Source organism: Calypte anna, chromosome 3 (assembly GCF_003957555.1).
Source record: "Calypte anna isolate BGI_N300 chromosome 3, bCalAnn1_v1.p, whole genome shotgun sequence".
NCBI classification, from domain to species: Eukaryota; Metazoa; Chordata; class Aves; order Apodiformes; family Trochilidae; genus Calypte; species Calypte anna.
The window spans coordinates 61,851,291-61,869,249 of record NC_044246.1 but is presented as its reverse complement, the minus strand read 5'-3'; the positions used below and the strand labels follow the sequence as shown (position 1 = coordinate 61,869,249).

Genomic DNA, 17,959 nt, shown 5'->3' with positions numbered 1-17,959 from the left:
AATACTATTGAAAGAACAAAGAACATCACTAATCAAGTGATGAAAACCCAGCAGTCTACAGTAATATCAAATATGTCCTGAAAAGACAGAGAAAAATGCAGCTCTTAATCATTACTTACCACAAGGGTAACTCAGAACCTGGATGTCATCAATGGCAATGTAGCCATTTCTCCCATCTGAGACTTCAGCTTCAAATATTACCTGTCAAAATGAAAGAAAAAATGTTTACAACACTCATTTCTACAGAATTCCCACAGTGGCAAGCGTGTGGATATGACACATTGCCTTTTTCATTTCGCTCAAGTTCCTACAAGGTTTGGCAACTGAATGGAATATTTATTAGTTAATGCATTGCAGTTCCGTACATGCATTCATAAACATGACTTTACTTTGGATTTTCTATTATGGCACACCAGAAAAGCACGTTTATTGCCTCAATTAACAGCCATACTGCTTTCATGCCACTAAACTCATAAACATGATTCAATTCTGAAGAAATGCCCCTAACTTTCAGACAGGTTTGACATCTCAGCACACTACTGATCAACTGGCTTTAACAAAAATTATTTTCTTGCCGGGGGTCACAGTGTAGTCCAGGGTCTCCTGTAACCTTCTGCAGTGTGAGTGCACAGGGAAAGGCAGCAGCACAGAAATGGTGCAGCACTCCCCAGTGGCAATGGATAGAACAGCTGTAGCATGAAACACACAAGGTAATCGTTGGCTTCATTCTAGGAAGGCAATGGGAAAATTGCTCTGCCTGATGGAAGAGACTTTCTTCACATCCAAATTGTTGTCCCAACCCAGCACACAGTAACAACATAGAATTTCTCTTGGACTCCTCCAGAACACAGAGCTGTAGCAAAAACAACACCAACTGACCAGAACAAATCTATGGCAAAGAGTTATGCTTCCTTGTACAGAGAAAACAGTGAAAGTAATAGGAAAATAATTCGAAAGAAAAAAGAGTAAAGCACGAATCACCTATGTCTTAAAAGAGGCAAAGGTATGTCTGTGAAAGAGAAAAGCACACCACTAAAGACTGTCTCTAGTGATATGCTATAAACTTGCATTCAGGACTGCAAAAAAAAAAAGAAACTGTTGGGGTCTTCTGTATAAGACAGGCTTAGAGCAAGAGAGCATCATCTATTAAAGTAGTTTCTATCTCTCATTCTTGGGGATAATGTAAGAAAGCAGCAAAGGCATTGGATTAACAACCCAACATACCCTGCAGGTGAGCAGGAAAACGCTATCTTCATCATCAGGTGCAATGAAATGAGGCAATCAGGTGCTGCTAATTACAAGGTGGGAGGCCCTTTTATTGGTTGCCCAATCCTGCTCATGGGCAGCTGGGGTAAGCCCTAATTGGGCACAGGTGGGCTTAACAAGCTCACGCCTCCCACCTCATAATTAGCAACACCTGATTGCCTCATTTCACTACAATCAGGCACCTTTCTCAGGTCTTCTTACGGGGGATCTGCTTGGCACCTTGCTAGGAAGTAATAACCGCTGCACTCTCTTCAGTCCCAAGGGAGTCCCTGGGATCTCCTTTTGGACTGCACGTTCACAAAAACTACCTTCTTCAGTAAGATATCTGGCACTTAGGCATGTTGGCTCTGAACGTTGCATCAGGAACACTTCCATGTGCTTATGCTCCACTTCCTCACCCTCACATCCCACTCAGAAGTGCAATTTATGTTCCCACCAAAGTAGACAGTGAGCCCAGGTGGCTTGTTTAAAGTCAGAACTAATTCTAGAGTCTCACACAGGTAAAAATAAAGGAAAACTTCCAAGGAAAGGTGGATATGGCCAAGCTCATTATGTTCATAATGTGGTTCACAGGGTCCCCGAGCTTGAGCTGTGACTGCAGAAGGAAGCCTGTGGGATTCATATACTTTGACAGCACCAGAATATAGGCCCTCTTCCAATTTCTACAGAAATTCTTGCCTAGGTTCCGGATGTACTTCACTCTACCTTTTTATATTTTTTCCCCTTTTGATTTTATTTGCACCCCAATGCAATTAAGTAGCAGAAACCACTCAATTCTCTCCCTCCTCTTCCTCTTCCTCCCTTGGCCAACAACAGCTTGATGGAAAGGAATTTAGAGTTTGGGGGTCCCAGTTTCACTCCCTTGTCCAATAACCTCTCTGAGCAGAACAATATTTGACTTCCCACCAGCTCCTCAGGAATATTCAGGGAGCTGGTAGTTGTCCCTATCAATATCTTCAATTCTTTAAAAATTTAGATTAAACTTTTTTTTTTTTCTTGAGTGCATGATTACATATAAAGCCCTTCTGACTAATTTATGACACAATACATTTCTATCACATACACAAACCACGAAAGTACTTTACTTCTAAACATCCATTTAAGAACTTTGAGCACCAATGTTAAGAACTGGACTAAACTTGAACCTCACTTTGAACTGGGTTGCTGTTAATTCATTTGGAAGTAGCTTAGATCCAGTCCCCAGAGAAGCTTGGCCTCGTGCGTGCTTCCCCTATAATGTTGATACCTTCCTACACAGAATCACAGAATGGTTTGGGTTGTAAGGAACCTTAAAGATCAACTAGTTCCAACCCCTCCTGCCATGGGCAGGGACACTTTCCACTAGACCAAGTTGCCCAAGGTCCCATCCAACCTCTGGTGTTTCAGTCTGGAGGCAGAAGGGAGAAAGTTACCTTTCCTGGGACAGCTCAGAGCTGGGAATTAATTTACTTCAATACACTACCAAACAAAGAAAAACAAAAAGCATGAACAAAAACAGAAATGCAAGAAGCCTAAAAAACATTACAGGGAGTAACACTTATAAGGTAAGAAAAGGACAAATAAAGTGATTAAACAGACAGAGACATCAGAGAGCTGAGATGTCATATATACAGTGCTAAACTATTTTTTATTTGCATTTAACATTTGTATAAATACAACTATGAAACATCTTTAACTCAAGATACCGCAAAACAAAAGATGCAGTTCAATTAGAACATTAATAAAACAATTCTTATGAGGCTTTTATTTTATAGTATCTGTTCACATATGAACTGGGAAAAGGGAATAGGATATTCAGGTGAAAACAGCAACAAGTTGACAAGTCAGACCAGAAGCTGAGGTAGTTCTTTTCCTCACATACTTGAGAAAACCAGGCTGTTGGGCTATTCCTTTCACCACAGAAGTTTTATCCTAGTACAGAGACACACCAGTGACCTCTGGGAGTGAATCATGTAGTTACTCTGAACTGCTGTTCTGTTTAAAATCATAGCAAGAATGGTTTAAACACCTTAATTTTAATGGAAAAATAATTTAGATTATCACTCTAGCTGGAAAACATTAGTTGCCTGTGCAACTATCAAGTCCTTCCACTTATTACAATTTAATTGTACGCTCATCTAGCACACTTCAGAGAGATGCTCACCTTCTTTAATGGAGAGAGTGTTTTGGGGGATGAATCAGGCTTCCACAGAGCAGGGCAGCTATCCTATCTTGTTCATTCTAGTGCCACTGAATTGAATGGGAATTAGAATTGCTGAACAGCTCACTCAGGTAATTCAAATGCTACACAGGGGAATTAGATTTGATCCCTGGAATTTCTACACAGTTACAAGGCGATGCACTCAGTTACTCCTCCAAATAAAATGGCATGTCCTTGCTTATGAAGTGCCTGCATTCAGATGCAAAAGATACGATGCCAGAACACCCTGAACTGGACATGTTCCTACTTATTTAGCCATCCCTAATGCATCTCTCTGGTCCATACATTAGTCCATTTTCCTGCTAAAACCATGCAAGCTTTCAGTGAATACAGTACCATTTGAGAAAATCCACAGTTACTAACAGACATTTCCATTTATCTGTTTTGTACATGGCTTCCTTTATTGATCCGAATCAGTGACAAATTGATCCCAATCATCCTGCTGTATTAGGCACAACTTTGTAGACCTCTGTTACATGCCCCTAAGTAATTTTGACCAAATAATCTATGACTCCTCTAATTTGAGACAATCTCATCTAGAAATCATCCCCTTTTCTTTGATTATCCTGCTCTAAAGCTCTAATGGCTCGTTATCTTCAAAGGATATGGCAAGCAGAGCTGGCACACAGTAATCAAGATGTGAGTCATCATTTATACTGCAGAATAATAACATTACCTAATTTATACAGAACTTCCTTAACCCTTTTAACACTTCATTTGCTTTTTTTGCCCACCACCGGGCTCTGACATTTTTATAAACCCTACAACCTTGCTTCAGAGTGCCAATGGCAACCTCTGAGTCCATCATTCTGTGTGTAAAATTAAGATTTTATGCAGTGTGCATGATTTCATATCGCCTCATCTACACTAAAATCTGTCTGCCATTCTATTGTCCAGTCACTAATAGTTGGTGATACTGTGATGGTTCTTCTATAGATCCTCACAATCACATATGGTTCTTGCTATTCCAAAGTATCTTTTACCTACAAACTTCTGTCTTATCACTGTCCTCTGGTCCCCAGTAAACGTTGGAAAGGCTCAGACCAGGATGCCCTGGTGACTGCTCTTGGGTATATGAACAATTTATTCCTAACTTCTCTTTTTCCTTTTAAACAATTATTTATCTAAGGAAGTATCTTATAGAATGCTGTGTTAACTTCACTACAAGCTTTCCTAGAGGGACATGGTCAAAAGCTTTTTGGAAACCTAACTAGATTGTATCAATCAGATCACATTTCCCTGAACCTTTGTTGACAGCTCAAAAGGGCTCAAAGGTTGAAAATTAAGTGTATGACATGCAAAATACAGAAAAAAATCAAAAAGAAAAAAATTGTAGCTGTTTTGCATCCATCACTGTAAAAGGGCACATATTTTGTTTTTACATCCCAACTCTAAAGTGTAGATGATTACAATCACTTTTCACCCAATATTAGTCCAGAAACAAATACTTGTGAACAACTTAAACACTCAATAGGATATGAATGCAATGGGAAAAGCAGTAACTATTGTGGCAAAGGCCCCTGAAGGGCCTGAGTGGATCAAGTTTTATGCTCAAAATACTCAAACCTTCAAATTCCTACATAATGCTAACATAGCATTGTACAGTCATCATGAAGACTAAGCCTGCACTTGCAGGAACATAAAAAAATACATCTTAAGAATTTGCCTCACTGAATTTTTAGCTCTTTCAGTATCTAAAAATATAAGTATCCTCATTATTAACTCATTTTAGGCACTAATCAAAGTAAGCATTCCCAAGGCACACCTAGTCAACTAATTAGAAAACATGGTCAGGAAAGAGGCAGTAGCTGAAAGCCTATCCTTAGAACATCATTCTCCCTAGGTTTTGTAACAGCTTTTTTCTTTGTGAAGTACACACCAAGCAGGGTTATCCCAGCAGAGTTTGAGACTTCCTTTGTCCTTCCTCTCTCTACTTGACCACTTCTGACTACCCACAGTATTGAAGAGCATCTCCCCACAGCTGACAGCAGTCCTGACATCATATATACATATGGAGCAAACATCCATACACCAATTTGATAAACATCAGTATTAAAAAGCTTAGCTACAACAGAAATGTAAGTGTTTCATTGACTAATTTTTCCTGCTAGGCTCTGATACACGTCACTTGAGAGAGCTGAAAAGGAATTTGAGGTGGGAAAAAAAAAATAAATATATATATATATATATATAAGGAAATAGTTACATCTTGGAATTATTACAGAGCATTCAACTTTAACACATTTTTGTTCAGTAATAGGAGGGCTTCCACTAGCTTAATTACCTGAAATCAATTTTATACATAGATCAGTTTCTATGTATGGTGGAAAGGTATATTAGACCTGAAAGCAAATGGGAAGTATTATGTCTGTGACAAACAACAAGTGTTAAAAAAACAAAAATAAACAAATAAAAATAAATTAATAAAAAACCAACAAAACCCAAACAACAAAAACCCCAATTGTTCTTCAATTAGAGAACTAGAGTTAAGAATTAATGGAGCTTTGTGCTCTTTCCTCACTGTTCCAGCATGCATAATCCTGATGGTGTGCATTTTGATCTATTTTTGGCATCTCCAGCATAATTCTTATTTAACTTGAGAACATATGAAGAACAAATGAAGAAGAGATTACCTAGAGCTGAAAGAAGCAGTGGAGTTATATTAATATAACTTCACCAGGTGTGGAGCCTGAAAGTCTTTTATAATTATATATAAATTATCTTTTTTCTATTTCATACACATCTCCATTGATTCATTTTAAATTTTCTAGGAGCACAGTAGGCTGACTCCAGATATACTTCAGCCTTGTACTTATACTAGACTAGGTTATGATTAAATAATTTTCTGCAGATGGAAAGCAATGAACAGCAAGACCATTTATACATAAAACACTATGAAATCCTATTCACTGACAAGATGCTGGTTCTATCCAATGTTTTCACCTTTTAAAATATTAAAGCAAATTTTTAATTACCGAGAAACTAAAATTCGATATAAACATTAGAATAGTATCATGTTGCAAAACAAATACTTAGTGAAAGACAGTTGAAAGAAAGGGATAACTAAACAATTTCATAGCATATAAAAAATTTGTTGACATAATAAAAAGCATTTGTGTTATGAAAGTTATAGAGAATTTTGCTGAACTAATTTAGGAATCATGAAAACATAATTATTTCCATTTGAATGCTTAAGTAATGCTGTGAGGCAGCCTTTGCTACTGACAGGGCCCAGGAGAATTGCCAACATAGCAAATCAAATACTTGGGTGAGAACCTTGGGATCTCAATTCCGCCAAGTCAGCTAACACTGTTACATCTTTTTTTATCAGTAACACATCTCCTGAGAGTGAAAACCAAATGAGTTTAGGCTATCTTCTCACTAGCATGCACACCAGCAGAGCTGGTCAGCAAATGCTCATAGATTCTTTGATGGTTTTGCTCTCAACCCCAAGGGAACCATGACATTCACACCTCCTCTCAGCCCCAAATTTGTAGTTAAGTTTCTCTGAACACTGGCAAGTCTATACTGCCAAGATTCACCTCTGTTCACACTCTCTAGTGAGGAATCACCCCTAAAACATGCCAACCAAGAGTCACAAAGGGTAATCCTTCAGAGAAGTTATTAGTTGCACAGGAGCTGGCTCCACTCCTCAATCCCAGAATAAACACAAAACCAAAAAACACAATGGAAAAAAAATGAACCATGAACCTCTAGAATTCTCTCTATATATGTAAGCAAGAACTGTATGTGAGCTTTAGGTGAACTACACAATCTAAACATAAGGAGAATTGGTAAAAACATTTTACTGCCACTAACAGCATAATGCTGCAGGAAATACATGATGAAGATGAAGCATAATAAACCTCTGAAAGGGCCTTTATGACACAGTCATCTGATGAAGTGGAAGCTGGGGACTAGACTCAGTGACCCTGGAGACCCCTATGTTAGGAATATGAGAAAAAACACACAAACATTCCACTTATCTGTGCTTACTTCTCGAGTTGATTATGCCAAATATTTCCAGGGCTCAAGAAAATGTCTGAGTGAAGCATGACACACAGAAGAGTTACAGCTTCTCTGTCTTTGGAGCAGTAGTTATTTATCATCTGGGAACACTTACTGGCTTTAAAAAAACCACCCTGCTCTTGACTGACTGAATAAGTTGAAGAAAAAACATCCTCACATAGTCTGTAAACACAAGATCATCAATAAACAAACATTTGTTTAAGGGTGAAAGTTCTTTTAAAGATTTAAAACCACAGGAAACAACAACTTTGATAGCACTGTAAATCATGGCATTTATAAAGGCTAAAACTGGGACAGTAGCAGGAAGAGACAAGCTAAGAATCAATAAAAAATAATTAATACTTACCAAAATTTAAAAAAAACCAACTTTCCAGCAGGACCCAAGAAGTCCTTTAAAACACGGGTTGCTACTTGAAAATGCAGCAGTAGAAGCTTCACATGATGCCCCTATACTTTTCTTAACTGAGAGCAGAGGTCAGTCCTTTTTGCCTTTCAATGGCCCTTGGAAATTCCCTACCATGTGGGGAATTTTTGTTTGGTTTGTTGTTTCTAGTGTTTGTTGTGTTTCTAGTTTTAGGGTTTTTTTGGTTGGTTGGTTTGGTTTTGGTTTTTAGAGTTAGTTTTTTGTTTGGTTGGTTTTGCTTTTTTCAAATCCAAGCATCTTAAACCATTAATATTCCCAGCCAAATTACTGATATATTAGAACACACTCAGTAATCACAAGAATTATCACTTGATGTAATCTATGCATGAATACTATACAGATAAATAAAATCATCAGTTTCACAGCCACAGCATCTTTTCCATACTGCATTTAAAACAAAAACAAGCAAACAAAAAAATGCAACTTTTTTGTAAAAAAAAAAGGCTGTAAAAAGATGCAGAAAAAGCCAAGCAGATAGATTGAAACAAGCAACAAAATTTATAGGTGTTGCATCCTACATGAACTAGACATGCTCTAGAACAACTTTTTCCCATCTATAGGAGCAAAAAATTAGGTAAAATTACTTTCAGAACAGCAACTGAAACAAAACTGAGGAGAAGACTTTGAGGAGACCTTATTGCAGCCTTCCAGTATCAGAAGGGGGCCTACAAGAAAGCTGGTGAGGGACTTTTTAGGACAAATAAAGAGGAGACAAATTAGAGGAGGGTAGATTCAGATTGGAAGTTAGGAAGAAGTTCTTCACCATGAGAGTGATGAGACACTGGAACATGTTGCCCAGAGAGGTGGTGGAAGCCCCATCCCTGGAAGTTTTCAAGGCCAGGCTGGACAGGGCTCTGAGCAACCTGATCCAGTGGGAGGTGTCCCTGCTCATGGCAGAGGGATTGGAATTAGATGAGCATAAAGGTCCCTTCCAACCCTGAAAATTCTATGATTCTAATTTGAAGCACCTGTGCAGAAAGCCAAATTCATATTTATGCATTTGCTTGCTGAAGACAGAAATGATGTTCAAAGCCACTTTAATTCCAGCCATCACCATTCAATGGTGCTGACAGGCACCTTGCTTCCTTTCTTCTCACTTAACTTTCTGCTCCTCCATGTCTCCATGTCACTTTTTTATACTTTCTTGCTTTTTGCACCTCAAAGCTTACTTGCATTTTGGTTAAATGAACCAGAAATCTTAGAGAGCCTGTTCTGTGATGACTGCTTATTTAACAGTAATGACTACAGACACAAGAAACCCACATGTATACACACACACACACATATATATGATGGATAACCACAGAACTATAAATTACAGGTGGAACTACTGTATGACGAAAGCAGCACAATCAAGTTCTCTTGATGCTCAGTACAGCACAGAAATGAAGTATAAAATGGCTTTTGTCACAGTGAAGCAACGGAATGCAAGCTAAATTCTGTTAGCCATGCCCGCAATAATTCATTGCTCCACTATAGTTTCTCACTAAATAGTTTGACAGGCAACACCTTTACTTTAGTCTAAGTAGCATAATTCCTACAAAGGGTTAGGATGAAGAACAACCCAAATCAACACCTAATAACTGGTTTGACTCCTTTGACTCCTTTTTTCTGGTCCTACCACTAGAGAAGAAATCAATTGATCATGGTTGGCGATGTGACAGCAAAGCCTATCAAATTCACATTTGTGAATGAAAGAGAAAAAAAAAAAAAGGTGGTTCTCAAAAGCATGATGCATTGAAAATGCAAGAATCTGAACAAAGAGCTTAAATCAACTTGTGCTTCTATTTTCATAAATTAATACACCTTTTAAAATAATCAGAACACATCTCCATAGATACACAATGGCAGACAGCTTTTTTTCTTCAATTTTAACCTCGAAAAAGCCTCTTTATATACAAGATATGCTACATCTCCAGATACTCGGATTCTAGTTCAAAAAGCCTCTCTGAAAATTATCTTCTTACTTCTGAAGACGTTCGACTTGTAACATTGAATCCATTTAAACTGTCACTACTACTTGGCTATGTGTAACATCACATGCCTTGTTTAATGAAGCCAGACAAGTCACATTAATTTCCTAATTTCCTAGTTGAAGCAGAAACTTGCATTTGAGATTGTGACAGTGAAATATTTCTTTTTAAAAGTGCTGCCATATCAGAAATGGGTAGTAAAGATGATGAAGCACCAGAAGTAATGGCTGTGGAATCTGTCTGTGAAATCGATAAGATAAACATCAGTCAGGGATGATACAGATCTAGTTTACTCCACCACTTGCATTAACTCAGAAGGGATTTTCCAGCTTTATTTTTCTAGGATATTTTTAGAACTTTCCAGCAATTACATAATTATTCATAAAAGTATTAAATATAGAATCTTTGCAGCTTCTTCTATTTATTGGAAGGAGAAAGATACAGCTATTCACCTTATATTCTCAGTTTGCAGGGAGAAGTCTGTAAGAGCTAGATGCTACAGAGGACTTGAACAAACAAAACTTGATCAGAGCAGAGAAGACCAGTTACTGACAAGTCAAGTCAGGCACATCACAGGAAAATAAAAATCAACAAGACAGAGACTTGGGGGCAAACAACCTCCTTTGTGCCCCTTAAGCCCTTACCTTGAATATACTTACTAAAATCTTATTACTTTTTTGACCTCCTACCTTCCCTCTACTGATCAATCTGCACAGGTATCTGCTGTGTGGACTGGCCTTTGAGAAAATAAACTAAAATTAAAAGTCAAACAAAGGAATGACGAATCACAAATTCAAGATAAAAAAAGTGCTCTCCATTCAGAAACAAATCCATTTTCATTTTTTAAGTGTTGAAGATTAACACTGAACAGACAAGCTTTGTTTCTTCTAGCATAAGCTATTTCAGTGATGTTGGCTACATGAGTAATGCTTATGGTCCTTGGTACTGCACATAAATTCATCATTTTTCTCCACAGAAAAGAGGCAAAAATACTGCACAACGAATATTGTCTCTTAAAAGACAGAAATAACCATGAACCATTCATATTCATAGCCTCTGAATGTTTTTAGGATAAAGCACAATTATTTTTTTGTAATTGTTCAGAGAAATAGATATGAAGCAGATAAAGCTTCATAATTAGTAGAACAAACCTTCTACCATTGCTTCATTTAATTTGAGATACATATTTTTAACATTCCTATAAAATATTTTTTTAACAAATGGATTGCATGGATAACAAAAGATTGCATAGATGAACCTCACAAAATTACAATTTTTATCTGCAATAAGCAGCTAAGAGAGAAGGACATCCTTACAAAACACATTTTACAATCTCTGCTCTCAAAATTCACAGTTCAGTATCATAAGCCATCGTAAGCTACTAAATTGTGTGACAATGGCAAGTACGAGAAAGTCAAACCCATATTTAAGCTGCCCCTCTTTCCAACAGTGGGGCAGGGCCAGTGTCCCACCAGTGGACCCAGTTAAATCTGTATCCCAGCATGTTTAACATGGTACTTTTCACTTAAATATTTTATAAAAGGTGGCAAAGGAGAATCTTAAATGGGAGTAAATTAGGGCTTGCAATTGAAATGCTGATTCCTTCCCCATCAGATTGAGGCTTCTGAATTTACAGGCATTTACTATCACATTAGGTTCACAAAGGTTTGAAGTTCATCTGTTAACCTTACCACAGGCCACAAGAAAATCCCAGCACTGAAACACCACTTAAACAACCACAAACAAGTCCTAGGCAAAAACCAAGATTAGATTGCTCCACCACAATAAACACTGAAAGCAGCACCAGCACCTCCACATTAAATTCTCTGCTATTTCCTACTGAAAAATCCATGTAAATTTAAATTAGCAAAGACCACTACAGAATGCACATTTACTTTATGGTCCTACTGAAATACATATCCAAAAACATTTATTTTCCCAATTTTAAAGTTGAGCTACCTCAAACTTTACCTCAAATTCACTTGTGAAAAACTACAGGCTTCATCTGTTCACAGAATTTCTTCTGGATATGAAGTCTTACAAAACTAAAAAAAACCACCCCACAAGCCTAAACTATAATGCCAAGATATATATAAACAAGATATGTATACACAACATCTATACACAAGAAGACAACAAGGTATTTGACTACAGCATACTAAAACATTTCTGCATTTAGCAATTGATATATAGAGCTATGTATGCACATGTTTACATTTGCCTATGCATACTTTGAATTTGGACAAGGTATTCATTGCACACAATGAATAGGGCATTGTGTCCAAGAAAACATTAACTATATTTATCTAAAGAATACTGATAATCTGACAGATTGTTGGATGCCATTTTAAAGTAGTGATATTTTCAGATATTCTCTTATATATGCAGCAACACAGCATCTGAAGTAATCTGGATTCAATAAATCAAGCTCTCCCTAATTGCTCAACTAATCCACATGGAATTATCAGATTCCTCTCTCCTTTCACTGTTACTGCAGACCCAATTCTTTTCCATCTAACTCTAGGCTTTCCTCCCATTGCTTCCTGGCAGCTTTGGACTAATAGGTAGTGTCTGCATGTTTTCATACCTGCACCTGACCTACTGCACCAACTCTTGCACTCCACAAAAGAAACAACCACTTAACTCAAGGATACATTGCATAGTATTCTACCAAAATAAACATGGAATTCCTAAAGTAATTTTGAATGAATTCTTTAGATTAATATGTCCTTTAATAGCTTTTTTCCCCTTCCATTTGTACATTGTATATATCAACTTATGTAACAGCATAAGCTTCTGAAGTCTCACAGTGGGAATAAAGTTACCTTCCATAAGACCCATAAAACCTGCCCAGCTGCAGCACAACTTCATTCTTTTAACATCCCTTCCATTTCCTACCTCTGATGGACCAAACTGATACGGTGAGGAAACCCAGAAATAAACACAGAAAGTATTTCTTGACAGTACACACTGACTAAAAAGCCAGTTGCTACCCCCTCTCAGGAAAAAGTGTCAAACTAGTCGAAGTGCAGAGAGGCATCAGTGAGATGTGCTCCATCAGTTGTACCACATTGCTCTCAACAGGCAATGAAACAAGCACAGCAACTGTTACTGACACCCTCAGGCACTAAATTAGTTATAAATTGACTTATATTTCTATTACTTTTTAAATGGAAAAACAAAATGGTGGGAAAACTTCTGATGCAGTAAGCAAGATTATTACATCTCAGGCAGCTGAGTGAAAGGCCAGTGGACGATTAAAATAAAAGGGACAATGAGAGTAGAAACACAAGTATAAAGGCATCACAAAGCAAAAAAGACACTGAAGTAAGATGTAGTTAACACTAATCTCAAACTCCAACTGACTACTCTGTCACATCTGGCATTATGGGCATCACCACCACATCTGATGATGCCTATTGCTGTCATGAAAACAGGCATCACTAAGTAAGATACACACCATATGCCCCCAGATCACACTAATCACACTACAGGTAGTCCAAGGTTTAACTTCACTTCCAAAAGATCCATTAATATGACAGACAGTACCTAAAGAATCTGGAGAAGAAAACAGTCACAGATTTCACCAGTTATTTGTACTGTTCATATTCTTCAGACATGTCACTAATCAGTTTGGAAATTAAGAGTGCTGTAGTTCTTTTTCTGCTGCTTCTCTAGCACTTTCTCAACTGCTAAGTATTTTAAATTATTCTGCCCATTTCCATTTCACCCAGAGATGTAAATTCAACTCGCCCTACCCCTTATATACATATTTCACACTATATATAAGAAATGCATGTTTTGCTCTCCCTTAATATGAACAGACAACAAAGATAAAACTTACCATAGCAGAGTAAGCTGAAAAAAAAAAACACCCCAAAACAAACAAACAAACCCCAAAACAGACAAACCAAAAAAACCCCCAAAAAACCCCAAAACAAAAAACAACCCCCAACACCGCAAAAAAAAACCCCAAACCAACAACACTCCCCCTAAAAGTTAAAACCAAACAGATGGGTACTTTGCTTCCAAGTATTTCAGCCATTTGTTTCAGATGCTCTCTGGCTTTCCAGCTGCAGACCAGGTACGCCAACCTCGTTACCCAAACCTTAGCCTTAGTTTCAAGGCCAGAGCTCCCAAACAGATCTTATCTCCTCAAGGTGTTTATACAGCACTAACAACTATATTCTCTCAGTGGAGTGTGGAAGCCTCATTTGAGCAACCCCAGTCAAAAAACAGGGCCTGAAACACACCAGCCGCAGAAGGTTGATAATTGGATACCAGATACCAGAACACATGCAAACCAGGCTGTCTCCTGCATTGCACTTACTCCTCAACTATCCTGACCTGAAATGCCAACTATTTTCTTTTGTCTTTAAGCACGCAGTTTGGTTATGTTTTGGCTAAGGATAAAAAACAAATAACAAGAAGAGTAACTAAATACTTTAATAAATAAATAAATAAATAAAAATGCTTTTGGATAGGTAAGAAAATTGGTGTGATCAGATCTGTCTCATGGTGGTGTAATGCTCCAGAGATGTTCAGTCAGTCATGTGTCAACTAAACAGTGAGATTTTATTACTTCTGAAAAGAAATCTGGAACTGTAATCCTGTACAGCAGACTTAGCTCATTGCCCAGGTTTACTTTAGACATCAGCTCCTGAGATCTGAACACATAAGCTCTACACAGAATTAATTCTTTTTAAACAAACCATACATAAATCCAATCTTTTTTAATTTATTTCATAACATTTGCTAAAATTACTTTTTGCACATCTTGCTTAGAGAACCATAAATATGGTTCAAAGACTTTTATGACCTGCTCTTTTACAGGTGGCAAAGAGAAAATGTTTCATTAACAAAGACTAAATATTCAAATATCACCTTCACTGTACCAGCATTTGTGGATAGCTGTAACTATAACACAGTGATATTCCAGAGAATGCTCTCTCCCCATATAATTTGAATCAGAAACAACTAGTGTACCCTGGCAAAGCTGACTTTCACTTTGATTCTACCTGGCAGTGATAGGACAGGGTTACTCAAAGCATTTCTATTCCCCTGCCTTACTGTGATTACTGTTTAATAAAGGCAAACACAACATATTGAGTAATAGCCTTTTTGTCCTTTGGCACATCTGGCTCCCCTTGGCTTAAGTTTAGTCAATCCTGTCCGCAAAAACAAAAATCAAACCTCCCAGTCCTGACAAAAGTAAGTGATGAATAAGGACAATACAAACTAAATGAAGAAAAAAACTGTGATCCATCTCTGTGCTGTAAACAGGTCTTTGGATGGGAAAAAATTCAAGGTATTTGTAGAACAATAAATTCAGTAGATCTGAGAATATCTAGGCAACTCAGGTGCCATTCATCTTGTGTCTGAAAGGTATGTAGAGCAATCCCTTCCCAGCAGTCATGAGTTCTTTTCCTCCCTCCTCTTTATATTTCACTACCAAACTGTACACTGCTGAATGCAGTGATTCTTAAATCCAGGATGTATTTCTGAGAAAAATGCTTTCATTGTACATTCAGAAATTTGTTAGGTACATTCCCAGGTCTTACCATACCCATGCATCCATGCACATGACTTTTTTTTTTTCCCCTTACTGTCTTACTGCAGTATCTCTGGCAACCTAGAAGATTTCAAGACACTGTAAGAACGTGTCAAGGTTTAACATTGGGCCAGCAATTAAAAGATGGACAGACACTCTCTGTTAATGCCTCTCCCTTCCCACAAGGGGAAAAGAAAGACAATAAAGGAGAGAGACTTATGGGTTGGAAACTAAACTACACAGCTTTAATGAAACAGTAATGATGAAAATAATAATATAATAATAATGAAATATGTACAAATTATATACAAAGCCACTATCACATTCCCCCCATCAATGCACATATCACCACCAAGGCTGTAGGGCAGCCCTGGAAAAGCCCCAGGCTGGACTCCTGGAGTGGGCTGCAGCTGGGAGCTGGAGGCAGGAACACACGGGTTCAGAAGGACACGGATCAAAGACAGATAAACGGACAGAATCCTTCCAGGATGCCAGCCGTGGACACAGAGAGTTTGACCCTTGTGATACCTCAAATTTATAAGGAGTGTGGTGCATATGGGATGGAATATTCTGTTTGGTCAATTTTGGTTACTGCTCCTCCCCGGAGGAGTGTCATAGGTGTGACCAGTTATTTTTGCTTCCAGAGCATAAGAAGTTTCACAGAACCAAGCAGTTGACTTTATCAGTCCTAGAAGCAGAGTCTGACTTGACAACATACTGTTAATTTCAGCAAGTGAAACTACTAAAACTTAATTGAAAAGTAAAATTACTAGAAAGAAATGTGGTTCTATCCTGGCTCAAACCAGGGCACAGAGGTTCAAGAGAGATTTCCATGTTTGTTCTAAAACTTCATCGATATACTCTATTAAGGTCTACAAGAGAAGAAGTATACTATTCTCAACACATTTAACTTCCTAAATGCAAGGAAACATTAACAGGTAGTATATAATAATTCAAGTACAACTTCTTCATAGTGAGGCTTTTTTAGAAACCCAAAGAACACATTATATCTTGTATCCAAACAAAAATTTTGATGAGCACCTGACCAAGGTACACAGTTGTAGCAGACCAACCTTTCTTGGGGCACGGCACTTCAAGGTCAAACAGGTGTTCTTGCCAAGGTGCACAAACAGTGCTCCGATCTCGCTGCCTTTAGACTTGGCTTAGCCTTGTTCGGTGCTTCTGCTCCAGACTCAGCTGACCTCCTCCTCCTCTGGCTGCTCGAGAGTGAGCTGAGGATGCATTCAGAAGCTCACCTTTTATCAGTTGCCCAATCCTGCTCATGCGCAGCTGGGGTAAACCCTAATTGGGCACAGGTGGGCCTAACACAGCTCATGCCTCCCACCTCATAATTAGCAACACCTGATTGCCTCATTTCACTACACACAGTTAATGCCAAAAAGTCATTTACAAATTCCAGGGCTTTAAAACACACTTCTATAAACTGTACATCCCAAAGAACTAACAGTACCTTTCATTATGCCTGAAGTACCACCCTGCCTCTATTGGGAGTTAAAGAAATACAAAAATAGAGAAACTAAACTGACGTTAAAAGTCTATTTTTTATCCTTCTGAAGAAAATAAGTAAACACAGACAAATGGCAAAACTTGAGAAAAGCAGTATTTTAATAGCCTGTTCATAACAAAGGCTACCTCCACAGATCAATACAAATAATTTTACACCTAAACTAAAATACATGAAAGTAATGACTACAATACCAATAGGCACATTTACAATGTTCTTTAAAAATTTAAACAAGATCTCACACACTCAAAAAGTAACATTTCTTTAACTGAATTCACACAATCCTTAAGTTGTTATCTCTTTTGACTTAGTTACCTTTTTGAGCACAACTAAAGTGGGGAAAAAACCTCCTAGGCCATTAATGAATAGTTTTGGTAATAAAAAGAAGTGAGGCCACTTGACAATTAGTTATTACTGACAGGCTGAAGGGTAGCACACTTTTTCATACGCTAGTGGCCAACCCAGTTATAGTAAGTCATTTCATGAGAAAGACATTTCATAAAAAAAAGAAAAGCAACTTCAATCCAAGGCTACTGATATATTTTTCAAACAGGTACGTGTAAGCTTCTTGCATGGACAGTATCTTGGTTTTTAAGACAATATAGTAAAAATAAAGCCAGAAGCTGAAGGTATCCCATAACTGGCAGTGAAAGTATGGAACAGATACTTAGATTACTTAGAGCTAAAATTAATGCATATTCTTAATCGTATGGTTATCTGAAAATACCTTGTTTGATGCCTTTTTAAGTCACTGAGGCTAGGGCCTGTATGTAAAAGTTAAGCATCTTTGCTGAAAAGAAAGTATGAAATCCTGCTTCTTAACTACTATACAATATTTTCTCTTTGAGAGACAGGGAAATCTTGAAATTGATCACTTGTGGTTGTCCCTGCCTGAAGTATATGCTTTGTTAGGTCTAAGAAGTAAGACTAATTTATCTTAAAGTCCCTTTTTCAAAGACACATGTTGCTAAATACTCCACTGACATTAAAA

The 17,959-nt window shown here is 37.7% G+C and overlaps 1 protein-coding gene across 1 annotated transcript in view; it reads right to left on the bottom strand.

Annotated features, from left to right (window-relative positions):
* The window catches only part of PTPRK (protein tyrosine phosphatase receptor type K), a 391,893-nt gene that overhangs the window by 210,657 nt on the left and 163,277 nt on the right, over positions 1–17,959 (bottom strand). Inside the window, 1 exon segment of the mRNA XM_030447604.1 lies at positions 120–201. Within this exon segment, the coding sequence (XP_030303464.1) occupies positions 120–201 (82 nt within the window).